Genomic DNA, 12,395 nt, shown 5'->3' on the forward strand with positions numbered 1-12,395 from the left:
TGCACTTTTTTGAGACTCCAGTGTGTCTATTACCATTTATGTGTGTGCGTTTATTTGTACGGGGTCCATATGAAAAATGTACGTCAGCCAGACAGAAGATATGCCCAGACAGAAATTTTGTAAATTTGCAGCAGTGATTCTGGTTTAAGCGTGCTAATCTCAGACATTTTGTTTTCACTTTACGCTTTAAAATGTGACCATCTAATTTGCTGCCATTATCATTGTAATGTTAATTCCATACACTGTGTAGATCTTATTCTATGAACGTAATATGGAATCCCATGTTTTTCATGCGCTGTTCTATGTTACGGACATCTTTGTACAGTCGTTGGCTATTGATTGTAATGCTGTTGCAGTTGAGTACCATGAAATATAAATTAAATGTTTATTACACAGTAACAATATATTTAAGTACACTTCAACTTCGGCGTTTTATTTAAAAAACGACATTTATCAATTGAAAGGGCATATTTTTCTGTAATTCGGATTTTTAAAGCTTAGTGCAATATATATAACTTCAACAAGGAAACCAGATAGAGCTCTATTGCATTTGCTAAATATATGTAACTAGTTGGCCCGGTGTGTTTCGCTTTATCACCCTGTTATGTAGGCGAATAATTTTAAGAATGAAGGTTAGGTTAGGTGGCAGCCCGAAGTGTCAGGCTCACTTAGACTATTCAATCCATTGTGATACCACATTGGTGAACTTCTCTCTTATCACTGAGTGCTGCCCGATTCCATGTTAAGCTCTATGACAAGGGACCTCCTTTTTATAACCGAGTCCGAACGGCGTTCCACATTGCAGTGAAACCACTTAGAGAAGCTTTGAAATCCTCAGAAATGTCACCAGCATTACTGAGGTGGGATAATCCGCCGCTGAAAAACTTTTTGGTGTTCGGTCGAAGCAGGAATCGAACCCACGACCTTGTGTATGCAAGGCGGGCATGCTAACCATTGCACCACGGTGGCTCCCAAAGAATTAAAGAAAACTTTTACAAAAAAATGGGTAGAAACGACTAATAAGCAAGCTAAAGGGTGTGAAGATAAATTAGCAAGTTAAATGCATGGTTTGTGTCTCGGCTAAGTAAAATTCGAATTTGTGGAACGAATTTAACTGGTGGAACGCATTCCAAAATATAGGTTTTCTTAAAAAGAAGCAACTTTGTGGTGGAAAAACTGCCATACCCCGTCAGTTATTTTATGTGTAGTCATACTATTCATTAGTGGTTTTATATAGTCGAAAAATTGATCCATAAGAGATAAACGCTAATAACTCTAAAGTCGTATAAAAATGTCAATACCCAGCAAAAACTAGGTAACCACATCTCATTACAATTTACATTACCAGGAGTAAAGCTGTCATTACACATTGCATTACATTGCGGTGAGTTATAATGACTAACTTGTAATGACAATAATAAATACTTCTCGGTAATTTTCGAATTGATATTCTCAAAATGTATTGCATGTGGCTGTTAATGACTTAATAAAATAGAATAAATGATGGTACCATTAAGTATAATTATTCACATTATTGAGCATTTAAAAAAACTCAAAAAGAATATGTTATGTAACGGTAATTCTGAAGATTTTTCCGTTAAGGAATATTCTTCACGAATATTTCATAATAATTGTGTTTTAAATTAATGACATTACCATACTATGTTTTAAATAAATGCTTTATTATACCTCATTCACATTACACTTTCAAAATCGACTTCACTAGATTTCAACTGTCATTTGCCTTATAAAAGGGATATATAAAATCCACTTTTAGTAGGTTTCGAACATTATGTGAATCTAACTCCCTTAAACGACAACATTTATTTCTATTTTAACTGTGAAATTAATTTGCCTGTAATCTTATTTAGATGATTTGTTATATTTTTGTTTATTTCTACAATATTCGTTTCTATTCAAGTAATGTTCATATTAAAGCATTACTCGCCATATTTTGATCCATTGTAATCGGCTAGAGAAGTCAATATTTTCGAGATTTGGTTGTCTGAGACAATAAGTGGATATTTTGCAAACTTTGGTATATCTATGAATAAGTGATTACATATTAGGTGATTATATGCTTTAAAAGCACTAATAATTTCATGGCCAAAGGTATGCCTGGGGAGAAGTACTTGCCTCCTAGGACATGCGTATGTAAATGTAATCCGGAGCGATGCCAATTAATAAGTGGTTATTCATTTTTAAACAGGCTTACCTAAAAGATATATATATATATATATATATATATATATATATATATATATATATATATATATATATATATATATATATATATATATATATATATATATATATATATATATATATATATATATATATATATATATATATATATATATATATATATATATATATATATATATATATATATATATATATATATATATATATATATATATATATATATATATATATATATATATATATATATATATATATATATATATATATATATATATATATTTATATCGGGCGAAGAAAGATATATACATTATCTGATGTCACTATATCTCAAATACTGTGCAAGAGATTTCTGAAGTTATTTTGTACCCTTAGATGTTTTTATTTTTTTATTTTACTATTTTATGTCGATTACTTCAGGATATACCCAGCAAAAATTCTCATTACCCGGTAATCTTGTAGGTAAGCCTGTTTAAAAATGAATAACCGCTTATTCATTGGCATCGCTCCGGATTACATTTACATACGCATGTCCTAGGAGGCAAGTACTTCTCCCCAGGCATACCTTTGGCCATGAAATTATTAGTGCTTTTAAAGCATATAATCACCTAATATGTAATCACTTATTCATAGATATACCAAAGTTTGCAAAATATCCACTTATTGTCTCAGGCAACCAAATCTCGAACATATATACTTCTCTAGCCGATTACAATGGATTCGGATATATATATAAGAGAAAGAGAGAAAGCAAAAATAAAAAGCTCCCAGAAAACCATAAAAAATTGAAGTTTTTCGAACATTTAAAAATAATAATTTCACAAATAATTAAAAAATTAGCAATTTCGCATTGCAATTAATTGAAGTTTTTTGTGCAAAATAAATATATTCTATATTTTGTAAAAAGTTTTTTCCACCAGCCGAAATGGCTGAGTGCAATACATACAAAGGCAGTATACGCGGTGAATCCGGCATACACTGCTCTGGTGTTTGCAAAAAAGTTTATCACCAATCGGCAAAATGCTCAGGAATTGATCAATACTCCGTGAAGATACTTGAGTCGAACAATTTTTTGCGTTTCATGTGTGATGATTGTGTCCAATATATACATAATGTTGATCTGGTGTTAAAAGAAGTTCAAGATACAGTGAATGTAAACAAAAACAATTTAATGGAATACAAATATGAATTCGAAGTGTCACTAAAACAAAACGAAGATGAAATCAAACAGTTACTGGAATCTATTGAATGTCGATATGATGAGAGACTGCAAAAACTAATAAAAACACAAGAAATGTGTGAGAACAATGTGAGAGAGCTTAAAAAATTATATGGTTCAGTGGCAAATAATGAAACTAACACAAAAGAGATTTTGGAAGTTTTGCATGATAATAACAAAGCTGTAAACGGAGTTAAAAAAGCGTTAGAAGAAAACAGTGAGAGAGTAAAGCCAAATGTTAGTGGAAATGTCAAAACAAAAAACATGATGTACTCAGAGACTGTAAAACAAGCGTTGCCAGATCTAAAGAAACAAGTGCCGGTAATAGTCAAACCAAAGGAAAAACAAAAAACCCATAAAACGAAAGAAGATTTGAACAAAAAAGTTGATCCAGCGGACCTCAAAATAACAAGTGTACAAAGCGGGAGTCGGGGTGCCATAATAATAAGAAGTGATAATGATGAAGAGCGGAGTAAAATAAAAAATACAATTGAAAAAGAACTAGGCGAAAATTACGAAGTTAAGGTTGCAAATCCAATAGAGTTCTGCGTTAACATAACCGACATATCATTTAAATACTCAGAGGACGAATTGTATACTAAATTAATAAAGCAAAATAAAATACTGGAAGATAGACAGTTTAAAATATGGAAAATATATGAAACAAAGCGAAATAATAAAACCATTTATAATGTCAAACTAAAAGTGAATGGCGAGAAGTATGAAGAAATAATGAAGGATGCAAAAATAAATGTTGGTTGGGAAAGATGCAGAGTCTTTGACGGAACCAGTGTACAGCAGTGTTTCAAATGTAAAGGCTATAATCACAAATCAAATGAATGTACAAATCAGGAAACATGTCTGAAATGTCTGGGAAATCATAAAACAACGGAATGCGATAGAGAGCAAATAAATAAATGTATTAACTGTACACGAGTAAATAAAAAACTAAATCTTGGATTAGATGAAAACCATTACACCAACAGTAAACAGTGTGAAGTATATCTACATAAATTAAATGTCAAAAAGAAACGATTGGGTTTAGTGGAATAACAATTAAAGTCAATATGTGTAATGTACACAAATATTCAAGGATTAACTAATAATTTTAGCCAAGTGGAACTATTAACTACAGCAGAAAAACCTGAGTTTCTGATATTTTCTGAGACACATATAACACAAGATGTGGACAATAGTGAAATCAATTTAGATTGCTATAATCAAATCATAAGTTATTCGAACTCCAGTCGCACGGGGGGAGTTATTTTATATTATAAGCAAGAGTGGACCGTAAACAAAATACTAGAAAATGTTGTAACATCTAAATATTGGTTTCTGTACTGTTTAGCAGTAAGAGGAAACGTGAAATTAATAATAGGTGCAATATATAGATCACCAAGTAGTTCCGAGGTCGAATTCTGTGATAAGTTTCAAGAATCTCTTGAAAACATTTATGAACATAACTGTGATATTATTATTGCGGGTGATATAAATATAGACTGGCTAAAAAATAACACATACAGGAACAAATTAAAAAGTGCTATTTATGACAATAATTTGAACCAAATTGTAAACGAATATACAAGAATATCTAGGACTTCTAAGACACTTATTGATTACGTTCTTACGAACAGCCACAGAATAACTGCAAAAACGGTGAATGAGGTATAATAAAGCATTTATTTAAAACATAGTATGGTAATGTCATTAATTTAAAACACAATTATTATGAAATATTCGTGAAGAATATTCCTTAACGGAAAAATCTTCAGAATTACCGTTACATAACATATTCTTTTTGAGTTTTTTTAAATGCACAATAATGTGAATAATTATACTTAATGGTACCATCATTTATTCTATTTTATTAAGTCATTAACAGCCACATGCAATACATTTTGAGAATATCAATTCGAAAATTACCGAGAAGTATTTATTATTGTCATTACAAGTTAGTCATTATAACTCACCGCAATGTAATGCAATGTGTAATGACAGCTTTACTCCTGGTAATGTAAATTGTAATGAGATGTGGTTACCTAGTTTTTGCTGGGTATTGACATTTTTATACGACTTTAGAGTTATTAGCGTTTATCTCTTATGGATCAATTTTTCGACTATATAAAACCACTAATGAATAGTATGACTACACATAAAATAACTGACGGGGTATGGCAGTTTTTCCACCACAAAGTTGCTTCTTTTTAAGAAAACCTATATTTTGGAATGCGTTCCACCAGTTAAATTCGTTCCACAAATTCGAATTTTACTTAGCCGAGACACAAACCATGCATTTAACTTGCTAATTTATCTTCACACCCTTTAGCTTGCTTATTAGTCGTTTCTACCCATTTTTTTTTGTAAAAGTTTTCTTTAATTCTTTGGGAGCCACCGTGGTGCAATGGTTAGCATGCCCGCCTTGCATACACAAGGTCGTGGGTTCGATTCCTGCTTCGACCGAACACCAAAAAGTTTTTCAGCGGTGGATTATCCCACCTCAGTAATGCTGGTGACATTTCTGAGGATTTCAAAGCTTCTCTAAGTGGTTTCACTGCAATGTGGAACGCCGTTCGGACTCGGTTATAAAAAGGAGGTCCCTTGTCATAGAGCTTAACATGGAATCGGGCAGCACTCAGTGATAAGAGAGAAGTTCACCAATGTGGTATCACAATGGATTGAATAGTCTAAGTGAGCCTGACACTTCGGGCTGCCACCTAACCTAACCTTCATTCTTAAAATTATTCGCCTACATCACAGGGTGATAAAGCGAAACACACCGGGCCAACTAGTTACATATATTTAGCAAATGCAATAGAGCTCTATCTGGTTTCCTTGTTGAAGTTATATATATTGCACTAAGCTTTAAAAATCCGAATTACAGAAAAATATGCCCTTTCAATTGATAAATGTCGTTTTTTAAATAAAACGCCGAAGTTGGAGTGTACTTAAATATATTGTTACTGTGTAATAAACATTTAATTTATATTTCATGGTACTCAACTGCAACAGCATTACAATCAATAGCCAACGACTGTACAAAGATGTCAGTAACATAGAACAGCGCATGAAAAACATGGGATTCCATATTACGTTCATAGAATAAGATCTACACAGTGTATGGAATTAACATTACAATGATAATGGCAGCAAATTAGATGGTCACATTTTAAAGCGTAAAGTGAAAACAAAATGTCTGAGATTAGCACGCTTAAACCAGAATCACTGCTGCAAATTTACAAAATTTCTGTCTGGGCATATCTTCTGTCTGGCTGACGTACATTTTTCATATGGACCCCGTACAAATAAACGCACACACATAAATGGTAATAGACACACTGGAGTCTCAAAAAAGTGCAGCAGCTATCCACATCGTCGAAAAGAAACCATAATTATTCGGCCAAAATAACGACACGAAGAGTACGAGGCCAACAGTATAGTGTTGTCAATATTCATCTTTTGATGCTTTTTGAATTACAACGTTTAATAAATTAATGTGGCACTTTTAACATTCATTATTTTATTTATTTATTTTTTTTGCGTTTTTTAAAAATGAAACTTTTTGTATGCTCTTCGTCGTTATTATGGTACAGTATTTTAGTATTAAGCAATTATGTGTAATGCTCCAAAATAGAAGTGAGACCCATACTTTATTATACCAATTGTATCTGAATCAAATTCTAACTGTATGTCCGCCTGCCTGTTCATGTATTTTTTTGTTCAATGTTAATCTGAATATTTTCATTCTATCGTTTCTTAATTTTTTGCTATTTGCAATTGCGAAAAAATAAATATACACCCTTAAAACGTACTATGTATAACTCCCATATATGTATCTGATATTCCAAAATTTTTACCATTTTAAAAGTGAAAACTAAATCAGTAAGAAAAATGCATGAAATTATACATATTTGTTGCAAATTTTATTATAACTTGATGGGGAAAAGCCCAAAGCAAATGTTCACAAAGTTTGTATTCCTTAAAATGGATGATTAAAGAAAAGTAATCGTGAAAAAATGACGTTTTTAGCGGCTAAACTCGAAATTAATACCCACCTTAAAATCGTAATTTTTTCACGATTACTTTTCTTTAATACTCTATTTTAAGGAATACAAACTTTTTAAAAATTTGCTTTTGGATATTCCCCATCAAGTTATAATGAAATCTGCAACAAATATGTATAATTTTATGACTTTTTTTACTGATTTAGTTTTCACTTTAGTGAAAATTAGCGGCTAAACTCGAACTTAATACTCACCTTTACAAGTTATCCGCCAATCTTATTTAAATTTAATATTTTTTGGTATCTTTTAGTCTTGCAAATTTTCCTTCAAATTCATTCATTATTATATATTGCAACACTGATTTATTACGAGACCTATGCACCTATAATACAGGCTAATAGAAGTCCTTAAGAAAAATATCATTTACATATAGCACAATTATTGATCGTTCTTTGTCAAATGTAGGAAAAGATAGACCTGAAAAATGATATTCCTAGCCACGATTTTTTTCCCACAATCAAACAAAAAATTATTCCCAGTTGTTGGACAAAACATATTACGTTAGTAGGATGACGCGAATGGTTACAGTTTTCATTGAAGGCTTTATATTATTTATTTATTTTTATTACAATCAATAAAAATTACGAATTTTTCCATTGTGATATTAAAAATAACAATGTCATTTATTTTTCATTAGACATTTAAGTTTTTTTTAAACATTTTTGATACACATTTTACAACCCTACGGGAAGTAGGTTCAAATTGCCACAAATGGACATATTTGTCGTAGTTTTTAATTTTTTTATACTCTTTTGATATTAGTATCTTATTGGATCCATACAATTGCTGAAATAAATGTATCAGCATAGTCCATTGCTCTGCCCAGACTGTTTCATGAGGACCTGGCTATAGGGTAGTTCTACTAAGCTATCCTAGGACGTGATCTGTGGAATATTCGAGAAGTCGTGCCCTTAATTGTAAATTTACCCCCCGTCAATGACAAATCTCTGTTCAAGAGACCAGCCCCAGTTCTGGCGAGAACTGGTCCATACACACCAGAGATTAGTCTTGTGCCGGTGCTGGCTTCACAAACCAAATAATATTATAATACTATCATCCCCATTTTAACTTTATTTTTTACACATTAAACTAGGTTTCAGTTCATTGCAATATTGACTATATTTATGAAGATAAAAGGACGAAGGACCCACTAAATTTCTTCAAAGTCCGTATTGTTCACTTCTGATTGTGGACAGTTCCCCATTGGCCCAACACCAATTTTTACATTTGTAGCATTCATGTTTTAACTTAGGCACATGTGGATTTACAAATTTAAATAAAATATGTTAAATCAGAGTAAAGAAAAATATTAAGCAGAAGTGTAAAGAATCCGATAAGGCATCAATGCTTTGGTATAAAATTACATGATTTTCAGTTGTTTTTTAATAGTTTGCGAAAAATCACAATTTGCATTGACAACACTGGAGAGAATTTCAACAGATAAATTGAAACATACGGATTTATACAGACAAATAATACAGATCAATAAAAATACCGCAGCCGGAGAAACCAGATATTCTTGCAACAGTGGTATCTCCTATAAATTCTGCAAGTAACAGAAAAGATGCTCACAGCAGCATCGCCGCCGCTGCAGGGTTCTGCTGCGTGCAACGAATACAATACAAAAGAAGAAATGAAAAAATGAGAAATTTTTCATCACATCTCACCTCCGACACGATACATATTTGTAGACATTTTGTCTTGTTTTGCATACACAATTTCACATGTATTTGTTGCACTTTCCGTTTGTTAAAGTTTTTAAAAAATTTTCGTAGGCTTTTAAACACATTTATTAACAAAAATCACAATTTGTTATGATTACATTCACACAAGACGCGTTTTCTCGTCGCCATCTTAGAAAATTATCGATAAATAATCATATGGATATCGATAGCGAGCAAATCAGGGTATATTTCGATAATTAACAAAATGTATATCGGAATGAGTTCTGTGTTGCCAGTCGTAAATAACACAAGAATATGTTATACTCCGTTCACAACATAAGATTACTCGTACGATAATGCTTGTCTCCAACTATTCGACATATTCGACAACATAAGGTCTGTTCGCGTACTTTTCCCGTAAAAACTAGCAAGAGAGTAAGAGTGTATAACGGTGTCCAGTAACTAAAGGGTGATTTGTTAAGAGCTTGATAACTTTTTTTTTTTTAAAAACGCATAAAATTTGCAAAATCTCATCGGTTCTTTATTTGAAACGTTAGATTGGTCCATGACATTTACTTTTTGAAGATAATTTCATTTAAATGTTGACCGCGGCTGCGTCTTAGGTGGTCCATTCGGAAAGTCCAATTTTGGGCAACTTTTTCGAGCATTTCGGCCGGAATAGCCCGAATTTCTTCGGAAATGTTGTCTTCCAAAGTTGGAATAGTTGCTGGCTTATTTCTGTAGACTTTAGACTTGACGTAGCACCACAAAAAATAGTCTAAAGGCGTCAAATCGCATGATCTTGGTGGCCAACTTACCGGTCCATTTCTTGAGATGAATTGTTCTCCGAAGTTTTCCCTCAAAATGGCCATAGAATCGCGAGCTGTGTGGCATGTAGCGCCATCTTGTTGAAACCACATGTCAACCAAGTTCAGTTCTTCCATTTTTGGCAACAAAAAGTTTGTTAGCATCGAACGATAGCGATCGCCATTCACCGTAACGTTGCGTCCAACAGCATCTTTGAAAAAATACGGTCCAATGATTCCACCAGCGTACAAACCACACCAAACAGTGCATTTTTCGGGATGCATGGGCAGTTCTTGAACGGCTTCTGGTTGCTCTTCACTCCAAATGCGGCAATTTTGCTTATTTACGTAGCCATTCAACCAGAAATGAGCCTCATCGCTGAACAAAATTTGTCGATAAAAAAGCGGATTTTCTGCCACTGATTTTGGTAATAAAATTCAATGATTTGCAAGCGTTGCTCGTTAGTAAGTCTATTCATGATGAAATGTCAAAGCATACTGAGCATCTTTCTCTTTGACACCATGTCTGAAATCCCACGTGATCTGTCAAATACTAATGCATGAAAATCCTAACCTCAAAAGAATCACCCTTTATTTGCACATTGAAGATTGCAGCTGCTAAAACATTGCAAACAAAAAACGAATCCTGTATATTTAACTTCCAATCGTAGTTGCCGAACATGTACATTGTATTGGTACTTTGTTTGTTATCAATAACCAGCTGGCAACGTATGCTATGGTTTGCAAGATTTTACTGGGAAAAAATCTCTACCAAAAACTTCTCCGGCTCTCTTTTGCTGTCGTTTTGGTGTAAACGAACGACTTCCAGTAAAACTTTGTAATAATTATCAAAAATTATCGGGTTCTCGAACGGAGCTATATTCATACTCATAAAAACGAAATATCTAAAGGTGAGTATTAAGTTCGAGTTTAGCCGCTAATTTCCACTAAAGTGAAAACTAAATCAGTAAAAAAGTCATAAAATTATACATATTTATTGCAGATTTCATTATAACTTGATGGGGAATATCCCAAAGCAAATTTTTACAAAGTTTGTATTCCTTAAAATGGAGTATTAAAGAAAAGTAATCGTGAAAAATTACGATTTTAAGGTGAGTATTAAGTTCAAGTTTAGCCGCTGAAATCGTCATTTTTTCACGATTACTTTTCTTTAATAATCCATTTTAAGGAATACAAAGTTTGTGAAAATTTGCTTTGGGATATTCCCCATCAAGTTATAATGAAATCTGCAACAAATATGTATAATTTTACAAATTAGCGGCTAAACTCGAACTTAATACTCACCTTTAGCGGCTAAACTCGAACTTAATACCCACCTTAAAGGCCGAAACACAATGAAAAAAACGCAGGCGTATGCTCTAGCTTCTTTCTTTGTGTGTAAATATAACCAATGCGATAGGCGGTAGGCGAAACATTTTTGCCGCAATGGCAAATACAATAAGCTTGACGGCGAATAATTCCCTTTTTCACGTTTCCTAGCGTTTTTGTTGTCAATACAGCATGCTTTGACAATATTAAACAATGAAGCTGAATAAAAACATAGAATGGCTTGTTATTTGTTGAGTTATTTCAAGAAAAAATAATCTACACGCGTCCAGGCAACAGCAATTCCTAGTGGTGAGTTAAAAAAATTGATAAGCGATGGCAACACTATACCAGTTTTCGCCAAGGAGTTAGAATAAGTTTTAATTTAGCGACACGCCGCTAGCCGTCACGGTATTCCGTCGCGGATTTTGGGCTTCCCATAAGAAATACACGTAAATAAGTGTTCGCCTACCGCCTATCGCTATGGTTATATTTACACACTTTGCTTTACAGCGGCTTTATTTTTTTCAACACACATAGAAAAACGCAATGCTCGCTTAATAAACATAAAAAAATTTATATGTTCAATCACAAACCTGGAAGCAACCCTGCCAGCATTTCAAAGTTCCATTTCATCCTCATCGCTACCACAGACTCGTAAATGTCACCACAACCATCGCGAACTGTGATGGGGGAAGCATATCAAAAAGTACAAAATTTACATGAAAGTATTTTGCCATCACTACTGTTAGAAGAGCCATTTTATTTTTTGTGAAACGCCAAGCGCAACCAGCTTGTTATATTTTATTTAAATAAAAACGAAAATAAAAGTTCTGAAAACATAGATATTACGCTTAAAATTGTGAAAGGTATATGGTGAACAATTTTCGACTTTCCAAATAGAATAAAGTGATCGTTTTTCAAATATTTTTCCAGGCACGCTGTCACCATCGAAAATAAACAAACTGGCTGATAGACGCTGCAATATGTAACTTGCTACTTAAAACTCAACATCATTCTTTTATTAATGCAAAAAATTATGTTAAATGTGATGAGATAACCCGAAAAATGTTATATTTATAAGAAATTATAAATGTTTAATCAAATCAATAAACAT

General features: G+C 32.7%; 1 protein-coding gene across 2 annotated transcripts in view; it reads right to left on the reverse strand.

The window, feature by feature from the left end:
• The window catches only part of MTA1-like (metastasis associated 1-like), a 152,734-nt gene extending 143,396 nt beyond the window's left edge, over window positions 1-9,338 (reverse strand). For both annotated transcript variants that reach the window (XM_075291317.1, XM_075291316.1), the window contains exon 1: window positions 9,150-9,338. In XM_075291317.1, coding sequence (XP_075147432.1) covers window positions 9,150-9,177 — 28 coding nt within the window. In that variant the 5' untranslated portion in view covers window positions 9,178-9,338. The remainder of the gene's footprint in view (window positions 1-9,149) is intronic.
• Between the last annotated feature and the right edge of the window lie 3,057 nt (window positions 9,339-12,395).

This window comes from Haematobia irritans, chromosome 1, assembly GCF_050003625.1.
Source record: "Haematobia irritans isolate KBUSLIRL chromosome 1, ASM5000362v1, whole genome shotgun sequence".
Classification (NCBI taxonomy): Eukaryota; Metazoa; Arthropoda; class Insecta; order Diptera; family Muscidae; genus Haematobia; species Haematobia irritans.